We start from the raw sequence: 27,569 nt of genomic DNA on the forward strand, positions 1-27,569 counted from the left end.
TCTCAACCCCATTTCCATGCATGAATGGAGTCACACGATGTGACTGCTATGTGTGTATTCATCTTATGGACTGTTTTGCATGCCATCAACTAGTGTGCGCTGGGGGGGTCCAGTTCCTTGTGAGTGTCCATGCACTGTGTTAGTCTACGGCGGTTGTTTCTGTGATCTGGCAGATGTCCAGTGATTTGTATGCTTTCATGCTGGCACCGTTGATGTCAGCCTCATGATGATCTCACTACGCCCAACAAAGAGCAGAGAACTCCATTTTCCAAAACGTGATGAATTCTTTAAAGAGCTTGTTTAAAGAAAGCACCACACTTTTCCTCTTGAACCTCTGCGGAAATATGCTGTTTTTAACATACGTTACAGATGTTTTAATAGTACGCTGAAAGATTTTAAAAACAGTAGAAACAATGATCTGAAAAAGTGTGCCCAATCATTTATTTTTAAAAAGACAAAGAAAGAGGAACTGTTCAGAGGTGCCAGAGGTATGTACAACTGAAAACAGGTACAGGGTGCTTTAAGAAACAAATGCAAAAAATTGCAAATGATCATGTGATAAAGTACACAGATGTGTTTAAAAACATGTTTTCTGAGAAAACATTTTCTTAAAGTGCTATTCTTTTTCAAAACAAGCGCATATGCTAGCATACAGAAATCTCTCTTAAAAAGTATACAGAAATACTTTTTTTAAAGGAGCAGGAAATTCTATGCAGAAGTTTGTAGGATTACTCGATCAATGCTCAGAAATAGAATCAGTTAGTGAAGTGTACAGAAATCATTTTCCTAGTGGCAGCAGGCAGAATTATTTTCAAAGTGAAGATCATTGTTGAAAAAGTCATACTCTCAAAAGAGCCTGTTTATCCTTTTCCAAATGGCAGGAATTATTTACAAAAGAGCACTGAACATAATTGCTTATAATGGTGCACATTTTCACAGTGTATATATTTTTCACAAACAAGGCACAGTATCCTTTGAAAGGGGCACTGAATTATTTACAAACCAGCATAGCAATCTATTTAGGAAAGTCTCCATAATAACTATGCTGAAGAGCACTTGACGGAACTCTCAATGCTTGTCCTTTGTGCCTTATAGACATTGATGCATGGCGGCTGCATAGCCTCAGTCTTTTCCAAATTCCCATTGTTGCTGGTTGGTGGGTGCAGCCATTCTCCAGTGGATGGAGGCATGGTCTCATCTCCTGAGTGCGAGAGGCAGTTCTCCATGTACAAAGGCCACCTTACTTCTCCGGGCACGGTTGGTGTGGTAGGAGTTTGAGAACATCATCCTTATATGACAGCCTCCAGGGTGGATGCAGCATTCTCCACGGCTTGGATTGCGATGGTGAGGTGCTTGTGAACCTCCTTCCAGGCATGTGCCTCGCACTGACTGCCTCTCGCTTTGGCATATGCATCTGCCAGCCCTGGAAAGGTGTTGTCGCCAGAGGTTTTGGAGGCCCAGAGCACGTGACTGGAAGAAAGAGAATTGTGGGGGAAAGAATTTTTGTGTTTTAGAATACTCACAAACTCCAGTCACGGGCACGCTACAAGCAGTAAATAGGTTTGAGGTGATCAGAACAAAGAGCAGAATAATTTGTGGCATCAGGCAGATGGATGTGGTGGGTGGCATTGGGTAGGGATGCCCGTGGTGGTTTGATAGGGCGGAAGGAGCTGGGGGATTTAACTGAGGAATAGAGGACAGATAAGCCTCTAGATGCAAGGAGATGTGAGGAGGCTGGACTGCTGAAAAGAGGTCTGAAACACAGTGGATTAACTTTGCTGAAAATGTTGTGGGGGGTCATGACATCTAAATGAGGGGGACCAAAGGGTGTGCCACTAAAGTTGGGGAGACAAACACCATTGTCCCCGTCACCCCCATAAAATTACGCCCATGCGGAAAGAACTTGAATCAATAACTACAATAATCAGGACAGACATACACCACCTCTAAACATAAGAGCCAGGTATTATAAATAATCACTGCTTGAATTATTTAAATTTGCACAGATACAACTTTCTAGAAAATACTATAAAAATACAAACTGCTGTATGTTTTTTGCAAATCTGTATGGGAGAAAGAAAGGTGAGGGTTTTCTGGAAAGTGGAGTGCTGTGCCTAAATATAAATCTTGTAAGTGCAAAATGGCAAGGGGACCGGAAGCGGTTATTAAAAAATTCCATAACAAATACTACATCCAATTTCTGTGTTGACATGCATGTTTCAACCCCTTATACACATCTTAACGTGGGATCTTCATCAGGATGATACTCCCTCATAAGTTCTCTCATATTGTTCCAGAAGTAAAATGTGTTTTCTAGAGGTGCAGCATTTAGTTATTTCTTAAACAGACTGGTCAACTGGTCGAGCCCTCTGTTACATTCATTGCCTCATTAAGTATTGAACTTATTATTTCATGTGGGTCTTCTACATGTTTATGGATACTTCATCCTCGGGTCATCCATACCAGTGTCACGGCCAAGGCAGTGCTGGAAATGGAAAAAATGTACTGGGGGAACTGTCACCTCTTTAGTGGGGCTGCGCTATGGGAGGCAGGGGGTGGGACAAGGGGCATGGCCCCGGCCAGGTTGTACAACACAGTATCTCTTCATAGAACCCAATCCTGATGATTTGCATAAAAGCCAAGAGCATTATGGGAACATCCTAATGTCACAATTTTTAATGTTAAAAATGTCTTATAGTGATTCAGTAAGAACCTCTTTTAAGCGAATAAGGGATTTCTGTTCTGATTGGTCATAAAATTCATCCTAATAAAGAGATGTCTATACATTGCAGGACATATATATCATTTTGGACAGCTTCAACAGCCTATGTGAGGCGTTGGCATTTTCTGTATGCAATCTTCTGAAAGCTTGTTGGAGAGCTGGTTAGTACGTGTCAGAAGTGTGAAAAGGCAGCTTCAGATCGGGTTGGTAGATTTCCGTGCGAGCTCCTGGGGAAAGAGCAGGGCACTCTAGAGCCGCTCTTCTCATTGTTGGTGCGCCTGGGTCTGCCTGGTGGAAGGAGCGGCGCTCTGGCAAGACTCTTTTTGCAGGAGCACCGCTCCGTCTTGTTCCAGCCCATTCCCTGCGCTGGACCATGAGTGATTTAATGGATTAATCACTTCCTGCGTGACCCACTCTGCTTCTGTGTTTCCCTCTCAATAAGGCTGCGATATCACCGGAGCTGTAATAGACAGAGATCTGGCGAAATATAATGGAGGCTGATATATCCGAGCAGTCTTCTGATGACCAAGAGAGCTGTGAGGGCTTGAATGGAGGCACTACACAAAAGTGCATTATGCCAGAAAATCACACTTAGTTGTTGTGAAATCAAGTTTACAGAAGGTTTAGAAATTGCAAAAATGACTGGAGAGAGGCTGCAATCAGTGGGGAGGCAGTCAATGCCTGTGCTGCTCCTACACCCAAAAATCACTTCTAGTTGCTCATCATGAGACTGCGGGTAATACGGAACAACACTCAGCGGCCGGCTCTGATGCTTATGCATAGCAGGAAAAGCACAACACTGCCTATTGATGGGGAACAGAAAAATATATAATTTCACAACTGTTATTGTGCATTTTAGGAAACGTATTATTTATTTTGCAAGAACAGAAACTACCTCAGATGTGTAATAAATCCTACTTAGCCCTGGACGGTAGAGAATTGCGGCAAGAGTCTGTCATCCGTCGCAATGATCGGATGACCAGGCACAGGGACGCAGATTCATCAAAATGCCTGGGGTAGTGGAAGTGACATCGCACACACATGATGACATCACAGGAAGTAATGTCACATCACCTTTGACCTGGATGCCAACAGTTCCTCTTTAACCCTGGGGACAGCACCTTAAGTGGCTTGCGGCATGAAGTACATAAATGTAAACATATTATAATTCCAAATAGGTACTAAGACAGATATGAAGATTTTAGATACCAACCACATTTTAACAAGGGTGCTGCCTTCATATGCCATGGTAGGGATCATGATATGATAGGGTTAGACCCAATAGAATCAACATAAGCCAAGACACTGACATATATATGGCACTATATATATGGCAGTGTATATTTATCCATTGAAGATCGCCTGTCGCCGCCTGACCTTAATTTTTAAATACAATTATTATGACCAAAATTGGTACTCAGTTATCAACCTCAGAAGAATGAAAGCTGAGTTGACGTTGCTGGGATTCAAATCTGCAACCTGCAGATCGCACATAGATCGCAGCAGTGAGCATTCAACCAGCTGAGGTATCTTATTTATTTATTTTGCATTTGTTAGGCACTTATACAACAAGTGAATTGTGTTTAAAAGCGCCCACAGGGCAACAGTGAGGGAACATGGGATTGAAAACAATGTATACATTGGAGGATAAGGACGAACCTACAAGAGCATGCAAGTGCAAAGAGGGAAGAGGGAGGACGGAGGGGAGAGTAAGTGCTGGAGTGCCTGTGCTCGTGGCTGAGCAGCAGATGTAAGTGCTCAGAGTACTAATTGATTGGGAGCGTTGAGCTGCAATAAGTAGGTCAATGCAGGCCTACAGTGGCGTAGGCTTGTGGGTGCCGAGGCAAGTGCTGTGTGTGGGCAGAGGCTGAGGCGATTGGGTGTGGGAGGCCTCTGGCCCTTTGTTTAGCAAAACGCTTTACACACAGAGAGTTGGTACCAGAGGAACATAGAACTCTATAGGGAGAGAATTTAGTAAAAGCAAGTTGCAGATAGCGTGGTCCCCGGAACCAGACAGCCTTATGGATAATGCAGAGTGATTTGAATTTGATCCTTGCAGCAACCAGGAGCCAGTGAAGAGTTTTTAGGGCAGAAGAGATGCACAGTACCTGGGCTTGAGGCCAAGGATAAGTCTTTCTGACCTGTTCTGGATTAGCTGGAGGGGTCGTAGAGAAGAAGAGGGTAGGTTCAAGAGAAGGCTATTGTAGTGGTCAAGCCTAGAGAGAACCAGTTCTCGGGCAACATTGAGCGTCTGGAGGAAAGTGAGAAAAGGGAGCATTCCTTTGAGAAGGAAGAGTTGAAAGTGGGACTTCTTGGCAATGTCCTAAATATGAGGGAGGAAGGAAAGAGAGGAGTTGAACATGACTCCAAGGTTTCTTGCTTCAGATGAATGAGAAGGGGGAGAGCCCATAGAGAAAGGCCAAAGTGAGGGGAAGAAAGAGGGAGCAGGGGTCCCAATAGGAAGCATCTCTGTCTTGTTGGCATTGAGGCAGAGAGCACTGGAAGTGCACAATGATTGGATGGCAGATAGGCAGTCTGGGATGATGGAGGAAGTAAGAGGGTCAGCAGGGAGTTTGAAGAAAAGTTGTGTGTCATCTGTTTAGCACTGGAACTTAGGAGAGAAGGTAGAAATGAGGAGTGCCAGTGGAGCAAGGTAATTGTTAAAGAGCCAAGGGGATAGGTTGGAGCCCTGGGGGTCACCACAGGTGGAGAAAGAGGTGGGGAAGAGAAGCTGCCCAGAATATCCTCGGATGAATGGTCACTTATGAAGGAGGCTAGCCAGTCCAGTGCCTGCTCTGAGATACCCAGGGTATTGTGGAACCCTTTTATGGGGATGGAACAGTTGACTGTGTAAAAATGTAATGCCACAATAAGAAAACATGTAAAAACTGGCTGCACTATGTAGGCTAGACATGTAATAACACGTATCATATTTGCTATAGCCTTGCTGATGCACAATAAAACATTCCATGACACAGTAAGGCATACCTAGATGGGTTGCACCAAAATGCCAGTCTAACTGCATAACACTTATCATGCTTAATTTATCATAGATGCCCAGAAAAATAAACCATGCCACAGTAACAAAAGGCTAGACTGGCTGCACCCAAATGCCAGTCTAGCCAGGTAATTACACTTATCATGATTGCTTCATCAGAGATGCCCATAACTAAATGTCAAGCCACAGTATGAAATTGCTAGATTAGCTGCACCAAAATGCTAGTCTAGCCACATAATAAAACATACAATGCTTAATTCATTATATATGCCCAGCAAATATACCATTACCCAGTAAGAAAAGGCTATACTGGCTGCACCCAAATGCCAGACTAGATAGGTAATAACACTTATGACGCTTACTTTATTATGGGTGCCCAGTAAAATGCCTTACCACAGTAAGAAATGACAAGACTGGCTGTACGAAAATGCCAGTCTAGCCACTAATACTTATCATGCCTGTGTTATCATTGATGATCTTTATGTATTAGTGCACCCCATCTCCTGCCCCACCTTTCCCACACGTCCCCTCTCCCTCCTACTCTCCTCCTCCAGCCCCCAAAATCAACTCCTGAGCCCAGTATTAGCTCTACGTCCCTCTTCTTTGTCCCAGTACTTACGTATGAGACAACGTGCTTCATAGGCAAGTACGGGACGAGGAAGAGTGGGGCTAGGAGTAAGAAAGATTACCAGTAAGTAATCGAGGTATTTAACACAAGCACACACATTCACACACCACTTGCTCATTTACACATGCACTCATTCACTCACACAAGCATGCTTAGCCACCCAAACATTATGCACTCATTCACACACATTACATGATATATACACACACACGTACATTACGTGACACACACACTCACACACAAATACACTTTAACATAAAAGAAACATTTCCTTACCTTCCTGAATCAGTTGCTCCTCCTCTGCCGGCATGACTCTGGCCTCCATGCTCCAGCATGCACGCAAGGAACCAGCTCTGGTTCCTGCCTGGCGCAGCAGAGCACAGGAGCCAGTGCCATCCATGTCCTACCGCCTGCACCCAAACTACAAATAGGTAATCTGCCACCAACCATTCGGTTACTCACAACCAATCATATGAGAATACTCATAGAAGGCAAAAATGGGTACTTGATGTATCCTAAAACTATGAGTTTTAGGGTCTCTGAGAGGCACACCATTCCCATTTGCATCCCTGATGTGGCTTCAGAGTAGGACTCACCAGGGTAAGGTAAATTAACCAGTCAGAGAAAATGCAAAACACACAAAGGCCCCTTGCCAGAGTAGTAGTTAATGACTTTTAACGTCACAGCAAGGAAAGGTGAGCTCAGCCCTCTGATAGTGCATGAATGATTGGGTAAAGGTGAGCAGGGCACTATCACCTTGTATGATTCAGTGGATCACCGTAAAAAAAAGCAGTCAGACAGGACTGGAAAACTGGAGCAGTAGACACCCGCGCGACATCCAAACGATGAGGAGCGAGGTGTCATCTGCATTAGTGAAGAAGAAAAACCAAAGGAGGAAAACCAAAGGAGGAAATAGTAACAGAAAAGGTCTGAACATAAATGTTAAATAAAAGAGGGGACTGTGGTGATCCCAGGGGGAACACCACAGGTCAAGGGGCAAGGGTTTGAAGTTGATAACAATTAGAAAGAAAGGAAGAAAACTAATGCAAGAACAGTGCCAGAAATGCCCAAACTCCAGAGCCGCTCAAGAAGGTCAACTGTCTTGAAGGTTAGCTTGAAGGTCAACTAGGAACAGACCAATTACAGCAAAGACATCAGTCGCCATCCCAACATCATCGCGAAGAGCTAAAACAATGGACTCAGCGCAGCAGTCAAGGAGAAACCCAGCTTGCAGATGTTGAAGTAAACATATTGCTGAAGCTCGGAGGTGGCATTGGCCTCAATAAACTTAGCATGGGCAGGGGGACAAGAGATAGGATGGTAGTTATAAGGAAATTAGAAATGTAGTAATGATCGCAGACTTAAAAGAGAAAGGTACCAGACCCTGGAGAAGAGAGGAATTAAGAGCAGAAAGTTGGGGTCTGGAGACGGGCCAACCGTAAGTTAGGACAGTCAACCAGATAAATCAACAAGAGAAAGGTAAGTAAAGAAAAAAAAAGAAATTAGGACAGCAAGGAAGTCCGGCAGACACAAAGAAAGAAGCGAAATAGAAGAGGTCCGAGACAAAACAACTTTAGGAATCGTAGCCCAAGTCTATCGGTATAGATAGCGAAACATTTTTCACAAAAATCAATAGAAGGAATAATATCAAGAGAAGAAGCAGCAGAGTGAGATTTCTAAATGTGATTTTTCTGGATCATGAGCAGAACCAGTCTGGGGAGGATAGCAATTATGTTTCACCGTGATAATAGCATTTTAGAAGCCTTAAGATGCGAGTAATAGTGAACTCCAGCTGAAGCAAAATAGCAGGGCACCAAAAGAGCTCAGCTGCATTGTTGGTGGTCCTTAAAACCATGTGATCAGGGATTAACCACTAAGCACGGGGATGAGGACAGGAAGTCTTAAGGGGAAGAGAAACACCAAGGACTCCTGTAATTCATGTGGTGAAGGAAGTTGCCTCAGCATCATGATCCGGAAAAAGCGACGGAAGCGAGCAGGTCAAAGTGTTAGGGAAATCCTCCTCCGACATCAGTTTATTCCAAGATCTGGGTGAACTGAGGAGGGCAGAACAAGAAGAAAGAGAACAGGAAACAGTGGGAGACATCAAAAAAGGAATAGCTAAGTGGCCAGACCGAACAAGTGGCAGAACAGATACAACCTTAAATCGTGTGAGTGGCCACATCCGTAGGGCCAGAAACATATGAGGAAGATTAAAATAGCAAGATGACCATCAGTGACAGAAAGTCAATAAAGAAGCACCAAAGAGATGGCAGCTAAAAAGGGGACTCTAGAAGTGTGTGGTGAATCCCTGATCCTCCGTATGCCTGTCCTGCTGAATCCCACCAACCTAATCCCACCCTATCAGCACCACTCTCTGTACCCCTCCCATCGAATTCCAGCGACCACATCTGCCTCTTGTTCCTCTCCCCTCCCACCCCTACTCAGCTCTGTAATAGGGGTTACACCCCATGCCTTCCGCATCACATACCCCATGCCCACCTCCCTATTGCTATGCCAAACCCTCCCATGCACCCTTCCCATGCCCTGCTAGACTCATTTATGTGCCCTCAATGAAGGGCTCTGCCCGGTATGACCCCCAATTCTACCACCTAAACCCAGCCTGAACCCCAGCCCCATGCTCTTCTTGCTGGTTCCTCCTGACCGCCCCTATCCTCCTCGTCCTGCCTCTGCATGCTTACACTGGATGTAGAAAGCAGAACACAGTTTCATGGCCCTGTGTTCATTGCGCAGAGCAGTCAGCAGACCGGGATTCTGATGTGTCCCGTTCGGCGGGGATGGACTAGAGCCAATCAGCAAATCCAAAAATGGGAAACGAATCTTGGCAGCAACAGTTTGGGCACCAGTAACCACTGGAACGGGGGTGGGGGCTACCATGAAAGTAAATCATGGTCTACCAGAGTGTATGAATGTAGGGGCGAAGGTGATCAGAGCCCTCTCACAGTAAATGGCTGAGGGGATCGAGCTGAGCTCTATCAGGACCCTACCAAAGTCAAGGGATCAATGTCAGCATGGCCCGCCAACCCTGACCATGCCCTTGACCCTCTTTTCAAGTTAATCAACGTCTTCAGATGTATGGCCGAGGGAAGCCCTGTGTGGCGCTGGGCATTTTCAAGAATATTTGTGACATGCGAGGGGACAGAGGAAACATGTGAAAGGGAAGATAGAGAAAATGATGTAAGGACAAAGGACAAGAAATGTGGGAAATTAGAGAATGATTCTTCTAGGTGGCTGCCCACAGACTCATGTCTCAACCGAGACCCCCTTAGAAAGCGTCCATTCACCCCACCGAACCTACCTGTAGTAAAACTTATCTGGGAAGGCCAGGGGGTTCAGAAAGGCCCGCTCCAGAAGCATCAACTGGTCATTGATCATCCGCACTTTCAGGGGGCTCCTGCATGTAAAAGAAAGACAGAGACATACGTTGAACTTTGTGATCTGAAGGTGGGTAAAACCACAGTGACAACCGTACATAACAAATAGAATTGAAGATGGGTAACTATGAACTCTACAGCGTCACTCAGAGCCCTGTTGTGGATGGGTGCCTAGCTATAATGTTACGTTATTGACCCCTGATGTACATCCCAACTCTGGGATAGGTGACATGCCCATCAGATTAAGGTCAAGGATAATGCGTACGTATATCCCTTTTCATCCCCTGCATTGTCCAAAGGGATCAGCAGTACAGGTTGTTGACAAGAGCGACATAATGGAAGCTTAAGCAATCTGGGCCTGGGCCAAAAATAAAATACCTGGTTTATTGCCACAATCCACCACCTACCTCCAGTGTCGCCCTCTTTCCCTCCCCACACCACCGGAGACTCGGGGGAAGCAGATCAAATTCTATAGTATCCTATTGTGTGGTCACGCCCGTGTCTTCCATTTTCCACTCGTGTCATAGTAGGGGGTTAGAGCAATCAAAAGCATCTGCACGTCCTACTGACGTTCCATGCAAACCATTGAGTTATGGGGACATGGAAGGGCGCCACCATTTTGTGCACACTTCTGCTAGATTATACCAGTTTAAGTGTCTGCCAAAACCTCAAATTGTACTTAATTCCAGCAAGAGAAACTGTCAAACAAAACTAATGAAATCAATCATCAGCTCTGGTGGTTATGTAAAGCAGTAGTATTTACTACATATAATGAGGGTCACCGGATCTGATGACAGTTCTATACAAACCATACACAACACAGACATACAGACAACTCACTGACGGTAAGGGACAAGCAGTGCCCCAAAGACCTCCAAACTAATAGCCCGGCTCACGGTCCCTGCATTTTACCTACAAGACTACTTCAAAAAGCGTGTAAACATGTAACTACTGCCCGCAGGCTCTTAAAGTTAACAATGTTGAGGTTCTGTCCTCGAGTCCCTTTCTTTAGGTGATGTCAGGGCCTATGGCTCGATTCCAAAATGTTTGATGACATTTCTGAACAGTTACTACAGAGCCCAGTTTATGAGGATTTGTTTCAATCTGTTCCGGGTCTTGGCACAAGAGATGTACATTGCAGGTTTTGGAATCGGGTGGAAACCGGGGAGCACTTGAGTCACCTGTTGATGTTTTGCACAGCCTTTACCACTCTGAGGACAAAACCTTTTGGGAGTTTCTTGAACAATCTTATTTCCACGACCATAACTAGTGGAAGTTGCTACTGTGTGGAGCTCGGGCTTCACTAGCACTAGCCACGGTTCAATTCCTAGAAACTGTATTTAGGAAAGATACTAGAGGGGCACTGTAAATAGGGGCGGGTGTATTTTTATAACTGGATGTGATAACTGGCAACAGAATCATGATCAAATGGACATCACATGGTTGTGTAATTGATTTGTAGGGAAACTACTTCTTTTTCTCTTTTCCTAAGGTTTTATGACGATTATGTGATTGATGTGTTAAATTCTCTTTTTTTTTCTAAAAAGGTTTGTAATAAGCCAAAATGCAAATAAAAAAAAATGTGTTCATTCATTCCAATGATTTTTATTTTTATTTTGTAAAATGCCTCTGATCCGGGGTGGACTGGGAATAATTTGAAAGTGGGCCATATTACAGATTTCATGAACTGTTGATGTAATTTGACTATATTTTACTTCTTTTAATATTGATAATTGTGAAGGTGATAATGTAATATTTACTGTTGATAATGATTGTAAATATATTTTATTGTAATATTAATTGTGTGCTTGAGGTTTTAGTAATTTTAGCCAAATTCACAATAAATAAAAAAAGAAAGAAATGACACATTTTCAGCAAGCCCAACCCTTTTCCTATGAGAATATTTGAAAATGCAATAGGTAACCACACAAAAGAGGCCCAGTTTGCAGAGGCCCACTGGGAAATCTCCGGAGTTCCATATAGGCCAGTCCACCCCTTCCACTGGTCCCTTTTAGTGCTCATTCTGTAAGTCATTTCATCTCGAAGTTACAATCTGCTCTTCAATAAATGCTCATGAACAAAAATGCAAAATACAGAAAGGAAGCAGCGTGGCGCTGTTTGTCTGGCAGGGCCCAGTCCATGGAGGGTACATGGAGGCCAAGTTTTGAGGCTAACTTGCTCCAAGGAAGCTAATAGGACTCTTCTGAGGTGAGGGTGCATTTCCCTTAACTGTGGTAACAGCAGACCACACCAGACACCTGGGGGCCGAACCAGGAAACTAGAGGGGGTTGTTCAGCGATATGTCAGAGTGCACCAGTCTAATTCTGCAAAACATGATATGATACGTTATTTAAAAGGCACTTAATACCCAGAGGTTTCTAAGCGCAGACCCAGGTGTCGAACCTGTGTCGCTGCGTGTCGTCTTGTTTCAAAGCGAGCACGTTGCCCCTGAGCTATCCTCCCCGAAATGCTGATGCTGATGCATAATGCTGAAGACAGTCTCACGATTCAAAAGGTATATGTGTAGGAAATCAGAGGCGCTGAAGGCAAAGGCCACACTAGTCAGATCCCTTTCGTGTAGCTTCAAGGCCACGAGCACACAAGTTTCAAGTGCTACAAAATACAATGTAGTTATGATTTCTGCTGTTGAATTTGATCATGCAACCTGATGCCCATCCAAACCCTGCAGTCGGTGATATGCCAATGAGGGTGAGCCAGCGGCATTGCTAACAGATATTTATATGGCAAGTGGCTCTGGCTGGAAGGGCGAGCTGGGTTTCCAGCACAACACCAAATCCTCTACGCTTTCACTTTCTGGATTTTTATGGTACAATACAAAAAAGAGCCTGGTCTTTCGGGATCACCTAATGAGCCTTGTCCCCAGCAGTTCACCATCAACCTGGCACAGGTCCTCTTTCAATACTTTTCCCCAATGATCAGTACATCTTTTCAAGATTTTTGGTTCATTCCAACCTAAAGCATGTCAAAGTACCACTTCAGTAAAAATACTTCCCTTTCTCTGGTGTGATCAGTGAACTACCGGCTCATCACCAATCATCCCCGCAAAGTGAAGGGGAACATTCCAGTCAAGCAACTCGAAACTCACTTCCATCTGAACGCCCTCCTGTATAGATCTCCATCAGGTTCTGCACTCATAGACATCATTGACCAAACCCAGGACCAATTTGTTTCCTCACACACAGAAATCCTGATCATGCTGGATCTGTCCTTAGCATTTGACACTTTCCCCCCTCATCTTCAAATGCCTCCAATCTTGGTTCAGTGTTTCAGGCTTTCCACTTGATTGGAAGAGATAGCTCCTAGAAAACAGATCTCAGCAGGTCCACCCATGTCCTTGCTTTCGACCTACCCGCATACTGGACTACAGGCTGCCACACGGCTCATCTCTCTCTCTTTACTCTTCAATGGTTATCTGCTCACTCTAGTCCACCTCAGAAGAGGCCTCAGCCTGAACCTTCAAATGGGTGCATACGACACACAACTGGATGTCTGTTATGCCTCCCAAACTGAAGAACAACATGACTCCACTGCTTTTACTTCAGAAACCATCGCAGTCTGTTTTCAGTTGAATGAACAGGAACAAGCTGTCCCTTAATCATGATAGACCTGATATTCTTGTGTTAGGCTTCACATTGCAATCTTGTATTTTCACTGGCTCGACCAATGACAGTCTGCACCAACTCCTAAAACACCAGCCGGAAATCTCATGGTCATCTTTGACTACAAGTACTTCATGGCCAATCCAGTTTATATGTTGGGCAAAAACTACAATGACCACCTCAAACTTGGGGAAAAAATCACCCCACACTCGCTGTGCATTTTTGATCATAGCCAACTTTCTGTCCAAACTACAGTACACCTCCTTTTTATAGGTCACCCTTTTCCACTAGCGCTGTGCTCACAAGACAATCTTCAAAGTATCCAAAGCAAAGATGCCACGCTCATAATCAACCTAAAAGCTGGCATTCACTTCTCCTCCAGCCCCCCGCCCCCGCTTGCCATCAATCAGCTCCATTTGGTTTCCCATCAACTCTCACATCCAGTTAAACATCCTATGCATCATCCATGGAGCCATCCATGGCAAAGAACCCTTGCACCAGAAGATCACATTAGGAAATACAGACTTGATTTGTCCTTTGCTCCCCCCGCCCCTCCTCCATGTGTTATTTATTTATTTATTGTGCATTTGTAATGCATTTATACATCAAGAAATTGTGTTTCAAAGAGCTCACAGAGCAAACGGGGAGGGAACATGGGAACAAAAAGCAATAGAATAAAACTGAAGAACAAGAAAGAGGTGGTCCTACTAGGCCTTGTGAGCAGTGGTCGAAGTGTACGAAAAAAAGCAGTGATATGATATGATATGGCATTTATAATGCGCCTATACACAAGTGTTTCAAGGCGCAACGAGGCAGGGGGGGGAACAAGGGGAGACAGACAACGATCCTACTAGGCCAGGTGTCATTCAGATCGCGCAAGTGCAAGGGTAGAGGGGAAGGGAAAAGTGCAAGGGGGAAAGGGAGAGGGGAAAGTGCAGTACAGGGTTAATAGCATACAGGATAAATAACAAGGGCCAGCTGGTGGCAAGTGCAAGGTAAGTGCAGAGAAGCGCGGGGAAGGGGGGCTGTAGGGATACAGACACAGTCCCGTAGTGCAGGGGTTGCCAGGGAGGCAGTGCAGGGGAGAGTGGCTGGGCCAAGGACCGAGAACGGTGAGTGGCCCAGTTGCAGATTCAGTGCAGTTTCAGTAATTTTAGCAGGGGAAAGTGGGAGAGAAAGCGGAGGCAAAGAGGAGGGTTTTGAGGTGCTTCCGGAACCGGAGGTGGTTCTCCTCAAGTTTCAGGGAGGCAGGAAGGCTGTTCCAGAGGGAGGCCCCTGCAGTGGAGAGAGATCTGCTCCCAACTTGTTGTTTGGAGAAGCGGCTGACCCTGAGGGAGTTGGAGGCGGATGAGCGAAGAGCTCGAGAAGGAAGATATTTCGGAAGAGAGAGTTGAAGGTATTTTGGCCCAAGGCCCCAGAAGACCTTGTGGACAATGCAGAGGAGAGTTTTGAACTTGATCCTCGCAGTCACTGGGAGCCAATGTAGTGATTTCAGTCCTGGAGAGATACGGTTCCTGGGCTTGAGGCCAAGGACAAGTCTCGCAGTCCTCTTCTGGATGAGTTGCAAGGGGCGGAGGGTAGAGGCAGGCAGATTTAGGTAGAGGCTGTTACAGTAGTCCAGCTTCGAGAGAACCAGGGCTCTAGAGACAGTGAGAGTCTGGGGGAAGGAGAGGAAAGGAAGGATAACTCTGAGGAGGTGTAGCTGGTAGTGTGACTTCTTAGAGACGTCGGATATGTGAGGAGAGAAGGAGAGTGTGGAGTCGAAGATGACCCCGAGGTTTTTTGCCTTGCAGGTAGGAGCAGGAAGAGGGCCAAGAGAGGCCGGCCAGAGAGCTGCAGGGAAGGAGGGAGTGGGTGTGCCGATGAGTAGGATCTTAGTCTTACTGGCATTAAGGCAGAGGTCGTTGGCGGCACACCATGCCTGGATTGCAGAAAGACAGTTAGAGATGAGAGAAGGAGAAGAGGAGGCAGAGGGTAGCCTGAAAATGAGCTGGGTATCATCCGCACAGCACTGAAAGTTGGGGCAGAGAGTGGCGATGCGGTGGGCGAGAAGTGCCAGATACTGGTTGAAAAGCCAGGGAGAGAGGTTAGGTCCCTGGGGGACACCACAGGTAGAGAAAAAGATGTCAGAGATGAAAGACCCCAGTTGGACCTGGGAGGGTCGATTGGAGAGGAAAGAGGTCATCCACGCCAGAGCCTGACCAGTGATACCCAGGTTATCACAGAGACGGTTGAGCAGGATGGTATGGTTGACAGTATCAAAGGCAGAAGAGAGATCAAGCAGAATGAGAACACATGGAGTGTTAGAGTCAAGGTTCGAGAGCAGATCCTCACAGATGTTCAGGAGAGCAGTTACCATTTTTCTGGCAGCTCTGAAGCCAGACTGATGGCCATGAAGACTACCAACAGATTCAGCATGGAGATTAAGCTGGGAGATGGCCAGTTTCACCAGGAGCTTGCCCAGGAAGGGAGTCATAGAGATTGGGCGATAGTAAGCTGGGCAGAAGGGATCGGAAGAGGGTTTCTTAAGAAGGGGGTTCACAAGGGAGTGCTTGAGAGGGGATGGGAAGACTCCAGAGGCGAAGGAGTGATTGCAGAAGTCAGCAAGGGCAGGAGCCAAGGAGTCGATGTGGTCCTTGATAGTTTTGGAGGAACAGGGGTGGACCTGTTTTGACAAGACTTTCATAGATCGGACTTGTCTCGAAACCTCGTCAGCAGATAAAAGGGGAAAGGCAGAGAAGGAGCGAGGAGGGGTGGCTACAGAAGGGCCAGAGGAAGAGCAAGGAATAGAGGGGGGGAGGTGATAGGAGGAAACTGAGGACAGGATGTCCTGAGTTTTTGAAATGAAGTGAGAGGCCAGTGCTGTGCAGAGGGCCTGGGAGGGGACAAGAGTGGTAGAGGCTGCAGCAGGGTTGGCCAGCTCCTTGCAGATTTTAAAGAGTTCGGCCGAATTGTTAGATGCTGCAAAGATGCGGGCTTGGATGAGGGCTATCTTCTTGGTGAGAACGGAGAGCCGGTATTGCCTTTGGAGCAGGCGACAGGCCGGTTTGTCAGAGGATGAACATGAAGCACGCCATTTCCTCTCTGCCACCCTGCACTTGCATTTAAGGGTGACTGGATCCGAGTCATACCAGGAGTTGCATTTGGCTTTGGGCTTCAGGCGGATTCTCATGACAGGGGCAAGGATATCAAGGGATCAGATATAGCAGAGTGGAGAGTGGAGAGGGCTGTGTCAGGGTGGGAGTCAGCCAAAGGGGGATGAGGGGGCGAGAAGGTGGCAGCGAAAGCCTCAACTGACACGCGCTTCATGGGTCGGATGACCGAGAAGGAAGGTGGCAGTGATGGATGTGGCTTTGCCTGTGGGGTAGGGAGGGTGAGGTGGGAGGATAGGAGAAAGTGATCACTCCAGGAGAGAGGAGTGGAGAGAGGGACAGAGAGGGGAAGGTCAGAAGAGATCAGAGCATCAAGAGTGTGCCCTGCATAATGAGTCGGACCAGACGGGAGAATAGAGAGTGAGAGAGAGACGCAGAGGTCGCAAAAGAGTCCAGAGGGGGGACAAGAGGCATCCAGGTGGATGTTGAAGTCTCCAAGAAGGACAAACTATGTTCCTTCCTGGCCTGCACCCACTCTCTACAAACCCCATCACCACACCCCCTCCCACACACAATCCAACCCCCCAAACACATGAACCTGCTGTATAAGGGAACGTTCAGTGCTGTTCACTGAAAATACACGTTTCAACTGCTTCCTACACTTTTATTTTGAAATGAAACCATTCCGGAACGGTTTCATTCTAAAATAAAAGTAAAGGAACAGTAAAACTTAATTTTAAAAAGTAGAGGAGCACCGCTCCCACCGCTACCGCTCACTTCGACCAGAGCTTGTGAGCATTTGGAACATGCAAGTGCAGAGAGAGAGAAGCGACAAGGGAAGGGGGTAAGTGCTAGGAGTTCCACAGAGGGAAGTGCCAGAGAGTCAGTTGCGAGCAACAGTTAAAAGATATGTGATTATCTGCCCATCCGGTGTTAGAGCTACATTAGCCATATCTAACGACCTCCCAGCCCACTCAGCAATCCCACTGTCCGCCTTCCTTCTACCGTGCACCTTCTCACCCCATCCCCACATCACCCACAATGCTTGCATGCGCGCCAAAGCACCATGCACTGACACCCTGACCACAAGAGCCACGCATAGACTATCGCTACCTTGCCTCAGGAATGCGAGGTGCACACTCATCACTACATGTGCCTTTCAGCCCCTTCTTCTGCCTCACAGACCAATGCCCCATCCACTAAGAAATGAACGCCTGCATGCACGTACAAACAGATGCCTCATGCAACTTGCCCTCCAGGCTGACCCCTCACTAGACTTGCTGGGCATTAAAAAAGTTGATCCCATCACCATGCTTGCTCCCTCCACTCCATGAGCGTTAAAACCCGAGCTCCAAATATGCCTGCCACCACCGTACCATGCGAGGCATCGTCACCCGTCATGCCCTCTACCAACACACCCGCTCTACCGTGCGATCCAGCACAAACACTCTGCTCTGGCTCAACCACCTGCCTAAAGCCAACTCCTAGCCTTACCTCTATGGCAAACACTATGCCTAATCTACGTAACCTCACTAGCTCAACTAAGATCTATGCTACCATCACAACATAACTACCACTGCCCTTGCGGATCCTTACTAAATCTTGCAGGGGTGCCAAAAACTTGCTCTATCTCTAACCGTCTAAGGGGCTGCCCCTCTCGTGATCTGAGGAGCCACCTTACCAGTGCCCTCTCCAATAGACGCTCTACACACAACAAACCTCCTCTGAAACCTACAACGTCAACCCTAAAAGGAGCTTTAGTTAATGCAAGGTCTATCCTAGCCCACCCATTAGACATCTCAGACCGCATCACCTCAAATAATCTCAACATGCTAGCCATCTACAAAACATGGCTACAAGCCACATCGGGTCCGGCCTTATCCTTAGCCATTCCTCCCAAATATATAATCTATCGGAAATACAGAGCTGAAACTAGAGATCGGGTGGGTTGCCCTCCTAGCCAGAGATACCCTCCATATTAGAGAAATCAGTAACTCCACTATCCCCACAGGAGAACTTCTGACTGCTAAGCCAACCCTGTCTCACACCTCTACAATAACTATACACCTGGTCTACCGGGCACCAGGTGTACCCTACTGCGTCGAAGAGGATATCATGCAACTCTTTCCCGCCAATTACATGCCATTATCCTAGACCATTCTCATGGGTGACCTCGACCTCAACCTGGGCTTTAAAGATGACACAAAAGCCATATCTTTAGCTAGCTTCATCAAAGCATTATGCTTTACTCAACGTATCCTCAGACCTACTCATGCCTGCATCCTGGACTGGCTAGCTGACCTGTATTGCAACATTAAGGTCACTTCCAATCTGCCCTGCTTCTGGTCTGATCACAGCATCACCTCCTTCAATATCCCAGTGTCAAATCTTACACCAAGCCTGGCCACACTACTGCCCCCTACTCTAAGAAGGAACTCCCGTAACATAATCTGTACCCACATCTTGCCTCTGCTGAACGAGCTCGCAATCTCTCAGATTCACATTAGGGACCCTGGTAGAGATTTACAATCAATCTTTCACACGTGCCATCGCGAAAAGTTCGACCTACACCATAATTGCCAAAGCAGATCCAAGCTCCTGGGAGATTTTTGCTATATTACAGGAGCTAGAAATACCAGTGACCCTCCCAACTAACTGTACCTGGTGTGCCAAAATACAAAATTCCTTGCTAGATAAGATTACCTTGCTCCACAAGAAAATACTGCTGAAAATACACTGAGTAGCTGCTACTCAAATCACTCTGCCTCTGAGCCCCCATCCCCGTACAAAATGTGTCTCTATTCAACCTTAAATTGGTTGCAGAAATGGAGGTCATCTGGATTATCAAAGGACTGAAACCTTCCCGATGCCAAGGGAATGTTGCCCTGCCACAGCCATTAAGGACTGCGTGGAAGCGCTTGTACCCTTCATCTACACCCTTATTAACGCCTCATTCACATCCGGTTCAGTGCCAGCTAACCTAAAGGATGCATGCGTCCTGCCGCTGTCCGGTCATTTGGTCGACAGAAAATTGGCCAACAGACAAATGGTCGACGCAATTTGGTCGAAAGACAAATGGTCGAATTTTTATATATATTTTTCAGGTTTTCGTTTAGGAAAAAAAAGGGTTTTTAAGCAAAAAAAGGGGTTGGGGAGGACCCCCCCAAAATCCCCCCCCAAAAAAAAAAAGTGACAATACAAAAAAAAAAAGAATTCGACCATTTGTCTTTCGACCAAATTGCATCAACCATTTGTCCTGTCGCCCTTTTTTTTTCGACCAAATGACCGGTAACCTGTCCTGCCACTGCTAGAAAAATCTACCTTGGACCCGGCCACCCTCACGAACTACCGCCTTATTACTTCCGTCCCATTTCTTCTCAAAATCCTGGATCTTGTGTCATACTTCCAGATCCAGTTACACCACGGACAATCTCTTAGGTCTGTCCCAATCCACACCATTCCAGGCTTCGACCAGGCCATGGCACAGAAACTGCACTACTAGACTTAAAATCAACTCGCTGAATTCAAAGATATGGGCACGGTAGCCCTCCTCCTCTTGCTGGATTTGTCGGCGGCCTTTCACCTTGTGGACCACCAAACCCTGTATCAACACCACTATTCTGCAGCTTACCGCTCTGCTGAAGTCATAGCTTGGATCTCCACTTTTCTGACCAACAGATCAATGAGAGTTTTCTCAGCCACTGCCTCGGCCCCTCCAGCCCCTGTCACCTGTCGGGTCCCCCAAGGCTCTTGTGTGTTACCGACCCTGTACAACGTCTTTTCTAAGCCCCTCTTTGGCTTCCTAGACGACCGGGCATATCATACACAATCTATGCATATGATACAAAACTACTCCTGTCCATCACAGGTAATTACGCTACTGACTCAAACACACTGCATTCAGTCTACCAAGCCATCCAGGCTTGGATGGCCTCCTACATGCTATGCCTCAATAACAATAAGACTGAAATCATGCTGGTCTGGTTGCAAACCTTACTAAGCAAACACGACAAAGCCTACAAATCTTTTGTCATCGACAGTATTACTATCCCAGTCTTGGGTGATGTCAAGACCCTAGGTGTTTACCTAGCGTCCACTCTGTCTCTAACTAGGCAGATCAACGCTATTGGATCATCTGCTGCTTACACAACTAAGTTAATTAATGCATGTAGACCCTTTCTTTCTTCTGACAGCCTGTGCACGCATTGGCTTCAGATTGGAAAATTGTAACGCTCTGTTTGCATGGCACCACCGCCCGAAACATCAGCAAGCTGCAGATTGTACAAAACAATGCGCTCAGGGCTTCACTGAATATCCAGAGATAAGAGCATATCTCTGACGTCAGAATAAGGGCGCACAGCCTTCCGATTCTTGAGCACATTATCTTCAAAACACTTGCCATCACTTACAAATGCCTATCAAACTCTGCCCAAAGATACCTCCTGCAAATGTTCACAAAAGTGCAATCGGCTAGACCCATCCGCACCTCTAACAATCACCGTTTGACCACCCCAAGATTCAGACTTCAGAGATCAGTGGGGTCTGTGATTCCCGGTCATTGCCTCTAAGAACTGGAATGCCTTACCACTGGATCTAAGATCGGAACAATGTTACTGGGCCTTCCGTAAGCACCTTAAGACTCTGCTATTTGCCCAGGATGAGACCACTGTAGGATTCACATCCTAAAAAACTTGTCATTGCCTGAATTGTTTTCCCATGCTATTTTAACCTTTGTAACTAGCGCCTTGATGCCTCCGGGCTTAGTGCGCTTTATAAATGAATAAATCAATAAATAAAAAAATAAATAAAGTAGGCTCATGGTCCAAGATCTGATGGTCTGAAATGTCTTGTCTATTGTGTTTTGGGCCGAAGAAAACCTTCTGGCACTCTGAAGAATTCTGCAAACTCACATGTTCACAGCCTTCTGCTGAACCCAATTCGTCCCACGCATCGCGCTCTCCTCTCATGCAGTGTCCACCTTTTTCCTCTCTCTGGTTCTTCTGTGCTCTGAAGTGAAACTTGTATCCATGGCTTTACAACAAATGCCAATAAATAAATAAATACAATGTTGAAAATCACAGTCATGCTGTTTAATCCCTCTGCGGCTCAGTATGCACCTGGCATGGAAATGCAAGAGAGTCTCCACTCAGACGTTCAGCCCTCAGCTTCCATTTTATTGTCGCGAAATTCTGTGGAAAGGTCACTGCACATGAACAGATATTGCTCTTTGCATAGCATTGGTTGTGTGTTATCGTGCATTGTTCTGTTCCATTAAGTGTTGGCCCATAGGCCATAATGTGATTCCCATTGTTTGTCATTACTGCGTGACATTCCACCCAGTGAACCCTGTGAGGTCCTCTGGTGTCAGTTGGTGCCAGATAAGTGGTGTCCATGGGGAGCTCAAGATTAAACTCCATATCTTAAGCTGGTGGTGTACACCTCATTATTTCCCATTTCCATGGTACCCATGCTTGTTGTTTCCCTACTTTCCAAATCCACATGCCACCCGCTTCCCGTGGCACATGCTTTCCTTGCAAATACTAGCCTTTAGCAAGGCCGTTAGTAGCAGTGAAGCCCTGCTCTTCAGGCTATACTAGGCTAGTAAAGTTCTGCATTGTTAGCTTGGGCCACCCGGTAAGGCCCTAAGAATGCAGCATTATTGTGGTATTAGCACCCAGCATGAGGGTGGGGGGGTCAGATGGGTGGCAGCCTCCCAGCCCATAAGGGGAGTCTGAATGGGGTCTTTGCCTCATGGTCAAAGCCCTGCTCCGAGCATCCTCAGAAGCGTCAGGCTGCCATCTTTCCCTCCGGGAATCAGGTAAGTGTGACCCCATGCTCTCTTTCCCCTCCTTCTTTCCACCTTCTCCTTCTTTCTTTTGAAACCCAGTGCGAACGCGCCAGGGGGGACGAGTCGGAGCCAGTCTGCTGCAGTCCGCGGCTGAACGAGGCGCTGGCGTAGTCTTCCTGCGCTGCCCTGCCATCACCAAGACACAACTCTATCACTGACCATTCTCAGGTGAGATCCCTACCCCGGGAAGCGCCTCAGCATCGGTCTAGCTCAAAACAGGCATTAGGGCCTTTTAGGGGTTAAGACACAGGCTCCCTTTGAGGAAAAACAAGCCTAAAGTCGCCCACAGCAACATACTCGACACAAGGGCATAGATGTAGACCCAGGTGGCAACATCCATCAAGCCAGGACCACAGCTGACAGATCTTACACCGGGTACCCCAGATAAGAATGGCACCACAGAAAAAACCAAGCAGCAACAGCAGGTCTCTAGGACTCTAAAAGTCTGTCTACTAAACACACGGTCTCCTAGCAAACACTCAGAGAACATTCACGATCTCATCAGGGAGAAAGAGCTGGACATGCTTTTGCTGACAGAAACCTGGCTCAGGGAACCAGTTGGTCCTGTCTGTAACAAAGCGGCCCCAGAAGGATATACGATCTACCACCAGAACCAGGATAAAGGGGTAGGAGGTGGGGTGGCCATCATAGCAAGAGAGACATTTAGCTTATTTAAAGCACAGGCTGCGAAACCCTCCACTTCAAATATTCCCCAACCCCTACTGAATGCGTCAACTGCATTGTGATATAAAGGCCCCCATCCCTTGTTTCAGATCTCAACTGCGAGATCACCCAGCAGCTGAATATATTGAAATCTACCAATTCCTCTTCAATTTTGGTGGGCAATCTTTACAGGTGGCGTAGAAACACCCTAGACAAAGAAGCAATCAGTCTTGAAACTACTACTATGAAAGGCAACCAGTTGGACTGGGTTGTAACCTAGAATATCACCATTCAGAACATAACAACCCAGCCCTGTATCTGGTCTGACCATTTCAAAGTTATGTTTGAAATATGTCTGCAAGACACACCCAAGCCTAAACACAGTCCCTACATCAGGACTCAGAGTAGACATTTCAAAGGGATAGGTCCAGAACAACTGGAACCCTGCCTTCGTCAAACATCAGAGAGTTTCCAAACAGGGGACTCCTGTGAACAACTGTTGAGGCACTCTTAAATCTAAAATAGTCAGAAAAACTAATAACCATCAGAGCTGGTTCAACAACACACTTTGTGATCTCAAGATTGAGAAAAGACGATTGGAAAGAATTTGGCAAAAAGACCCCTCACCAGAGACCAAAGAACAATGGATCCTGGCAAACTCCAAATATAGAAAGGGCATTAGAAAGGCTAAAGCAGAATATTACAACCAACTGATCGAAGCTGCTCCCAACTCGCCCAGCAATCTCTTCGACATCCTCAAGTCGCTTGAGAAACCTAAATCCCTATCCCCCCCCCCACATACCCACGGAGGACTGTGAAAATGTGAAAAAGGCCTTTGCAGACAAAACAGAAAAAGCTAGAGAAGCTATCATCCAGGCTAGAGAAACCACTAAAGAGATCCACCTCCCTAACACGGCCAAACTACAGCCATATAAGTTAGACAACTTTAACTTTCAACCTATCTCCGGAGCTGAGATGGTGAAGGTGCTAGCCAAGATGCAACTGTCCTCCTGTGCAGAAAACTTTATTCCTCCTAAAATACTCCTAGAAAATAAGGAATTGTTTGCCCCAGTGTTGTCTAAAATAATCAATGCCTCCTTTCACGATGGCATGATTCCTCAAGCCACAAAGAAGGTGACCATCACACCACTGTTAAAAAAAACAGGGTTGGATTCTAAGGATCTTGACAATATGCACCCAATCACTAACACTAATTCTATCCTGAAAGTTATGGATAAAATTGCCACTGAACAACTGCAGGCTCATGTCGAAGCCAGCAACATTCTGCATGAGCAGCAGTCGGGTTTACGCGCTGCACACAGCACGGAAACCGCAATGTAAGACTTGCAATCACAAATGCTCTCTATAGTGGACAAAGGCAAGACCGGGATACTAATACTTCTGGACCTAAGTGCGGCTTTTGATCTTGTGGATCACACATTACTACAACAGGTACTGGAGAAAATAGCTGGATGCTCCAAAACAGCCCTGGCCTGGCTGGCATCTTTTCTCACAGATCGAGTAGCCAGAGTACATTGGGAAGAGAAGTTCTCAACTCCTACCCCCATTAGTGCTGGGGTCCCTCAAGGAGCTAGTATATCCCCCCTCCTTTTCAACCTCTTTATGAAATATCTGTGTGTCCTCTTGGAATTCATCAGCGTTTATTTTACCAATTACGCTGATGACATACAGTTAGTGCTAGAACTGGAGGGTGATTACCAAACCAACAACAATAAGATCATGACCTTATACGACCTGATTGACAAATGGATGGAAGAAAATTGGAACATGCTTAAATAGCAAAAAATCTGAGCTAATGATTTTTGGCTCCAGCCAAGCGAGGGACAACCTTGGAATAGAATATGAGGAGTTTGTGGTTAAAGACTCATGTATGAAGGTAGTCTCCCATGTAAAAATGCTCGGGATGATGATGGAATCCACCCTGGGGACTGAGGCCCAGACAAACTACCTCTACAAAAAGAATGCCTACAACATAAGGCTCCTGAGAGCCATCCGCCCGCTCCTCAACGAGAACAATGCGGCCACGATAGCCAGGGCCATTATACTGGCGCGTCTTGATTACGGCAATTCATTATTGCTGGGAGCATCAAAAAATGTATCAAGAAATGCCAGATAATTGAAAATAATGTGGTCCGGGCCATAAAGGGGATTAACAGAAGAGACCATGTGATGGAGAGCAGAAGAGCTCTTCACTGGCTCAGTGTCAAGGAGAAAATCCTCTTTAAATCCATGAAGCTGGTGCATAGATGCCTCTACGGAGCAGCACCGTCATACCTCAGATCCAAGTTCACTCGCTATATCGGCAAGAGGGTCTTGAGATCTCAAGCATTAGGCAAGTTACTGGTACCATCAGCAAACCGAGCCCACCCCACTTACCTTCTGCTCCTTTGTCCCTAGTCAGTGCCAGGAACACTCAGTGTGGTTCTATGTGTAGTTCCCTTCTCCCTAATCCATGGCAGCCATCTTGGGTTGTATTTATTTTCAATTTGACAAACGCCAACAAGGTTGTTTCTTAACTTGGAAAAAATACTATTAGCATCCTAGTACAATGGGAGGAGGCTTTGCCGCGGCAGGTAATGCCCTTGCTTTGTTCGGACTTCTAACTGGCCCGGTAAAGTCAGGGTTTATTGCTTAACTAGAATCTGGCACTTGGCTGCATACTCGGCATAGTGGTATAGAGCACTGGTGACGGCTGTGAGGTGCGAGGTGTGCGTGTGAGTTATGTAATTCTTCTGTTGGTTACTTATAAAGCCCATAGTGAGATGAAAGGCACATGATACATACTTACGTGAGACGTTGTCATGATGCTCAGAGCATTAAACATGAATGAGAGTGCTGTATCCTCGGCGTCTCCCCTGTTCTGCTTCTTTATCAGCCCTGCGCAAGATGGCCGAGATGCAGCTTCCTCTGGCAGGCCCATTTGTTGTTCATACTGCATGAAGTGGGGGGGGGCTTTGCCAGTTGCAGATAAATATTTGTTCATATGTGTTATGAATCAATGAATGCATTATGGATATTTGTTATGGATAAAGGAATGTATTATACATTACTATATAGCTCGAGTTGCTTTGCTGTTAGATGTCCACTTTGTTTTATTAACGGAAGGTTATTAAGGGGCAAGTTCCGGGGATGTCACTTCCTCTGACACCACTTCCCATGACACCATGTATGCCCTCATGTGAAGTTATCGAATATGAAAATTAGGCCTAACTATGAAGTAACCTGGCCCAGCAAGATGACATGCAGCGACTGTGTCCAAGGTAGGTGATGCAGGTAGGTTTATTTGAGTACATGAGACAAACCACTAGTCCATCCACATCCCAGCCAGCTCACTAACTGTCATACTTCGGAAGACTCACCCAGCACTCCACCAACAATCCACACCAAGACTCCATCTGTGCATTCAAGCATCCCAGCCCTAGCACGCACACCCCGACAGGCAGACTATTGCACCTCGCCGTCCGCACACACACAAACACAAAGGATGTCAAACACAAAAACACCAGACAAAGGAAAAAGCCCCGCACCATGACAAGACTGCCCAAACACCAACACCGACATTCCAAAACACACTATCAGCACCGCACTCCCAAACAACCCCAGTTGCAGAAACACTGCATCACCTGGAATAAATCACTCAACTGCCAATCATGCACAGACACGCACACTATGCCCCCAAGACACAATATCACCCAGACATAGTTTGTGCATGAAGGAAAATACACTAAACAACCTAGAACTATGCGCTGTTCCTGTTTGCCCCTCCTTGTCTTGTCACGCCTAGAAACACTTGTGTACAGGTGCGTTATAAATGCCATATCATATCATATCAATATCCCCCCACCTTACAGGGCCCAATTTGGCCGGGTGCTGTTACAGGGGGCCGGCTATGGACATCCAGCGGGCCCCAGAGAGCTATGAACACCAGCACTCGACAGGACCAGTGCCTGTGGGGGTTGGGGCCTGCCCTGGCTTGGGGGCCTGGGGCCCTTATTCATCCCCATTGTACAGCAGACACTTGCAGAGTCGCAAGCTTCACAGACGCGTCACAGAATCTTCTCTCACCTCTGGCTGTCCTGCTGCACGGCTGCTGTCTGCTGATTTAGGTGGGTGGCGGCAGATTTGAACCTGGCAATCGCGTCCCCCAGAGGTTCTGAAAGTGGAAAAGGAGAACTATGATTAGCAACTGGCTTATTCCCAAGAGCCAGTCAGGAAAGTAGTAAGAGGCATAGCGTACTCTGTCATATTTCCCAGTGGTCGAAGTGTACCAAAAGAAGTAGTGGAACTATGTTGCCTACTGGCCTGCACTCACTCCCCACAAACCCCATCGCCATGCCCCCTCCACATACAATACACCTGCTGTTTAAAGGAACGTCCAGTGCAGTGCACTGAAAGTGCAAGTTTAAACTGCTTCCTACACTTTTATTTTAAAACGAAACTATTCCTGAACGGTTTCTTTTAAAAATAAAAGTATAGGAACGGTAAAGCTTAATTAGAAGAAGTAGAGGAGAACTGCTCCCGCCCACTTCGACCACTGATATTTCCCAATTCTAAAACGCATAGCTCAACAAAGCGGGAAATGTCA

General features: G+C 46.4%; 1 protein-coding gene across 1 annotated transcript in view; it reads right to left on the reverse strand.

The window, feature by feature from the left end:
• Positions 1–424: 424 nt before the first annotated feature.
• The window catches only part of NAALADL1 (N-acetylated alpha-linked acidic dipeptidase like 1), a 191,676-nt gene continuing 164,531 nt past the window's right edge, over positions 425–27,569 (reverse strand). Inside the window, exons 17-19 of the mRNA XM_069643069.1 lie at positions 27,050–27,137; positions 9,665–9,760; positions 425–1,470 (exon numbers count right to left, since the gene is read on the reverse strand). Coding sequence (XP_069499170.1) covers positions 1,290–1,470; positions 9,665–9,760; positions 27,050–27,137 — 365 coding nt within the window. The 3' untranslated portion in view covers positions 425–1,289. The remainder of the gene's footprint in view (positions 1,471–9,664; positions 9,761–27,049; positions 27,138–27,569) is intronic.

This window comes from Ambystoma mexicanum, chromosome 2p (genome assembly GCF_040938575.1).
Source record: "Ambystoma mexicanum isolate Mex_15411 chromosome 2p, UKY_AmexF1_1, whole genome shotgun sequence".
In the NCBI taxonomy this organism is placed as follows: domain Eukaryota; kingdom Metazoa; phylum Chordata; class Amphibia; order Caudata; family Ambystomatidae; genus Ambystoma; species Ambystoma mexicanum.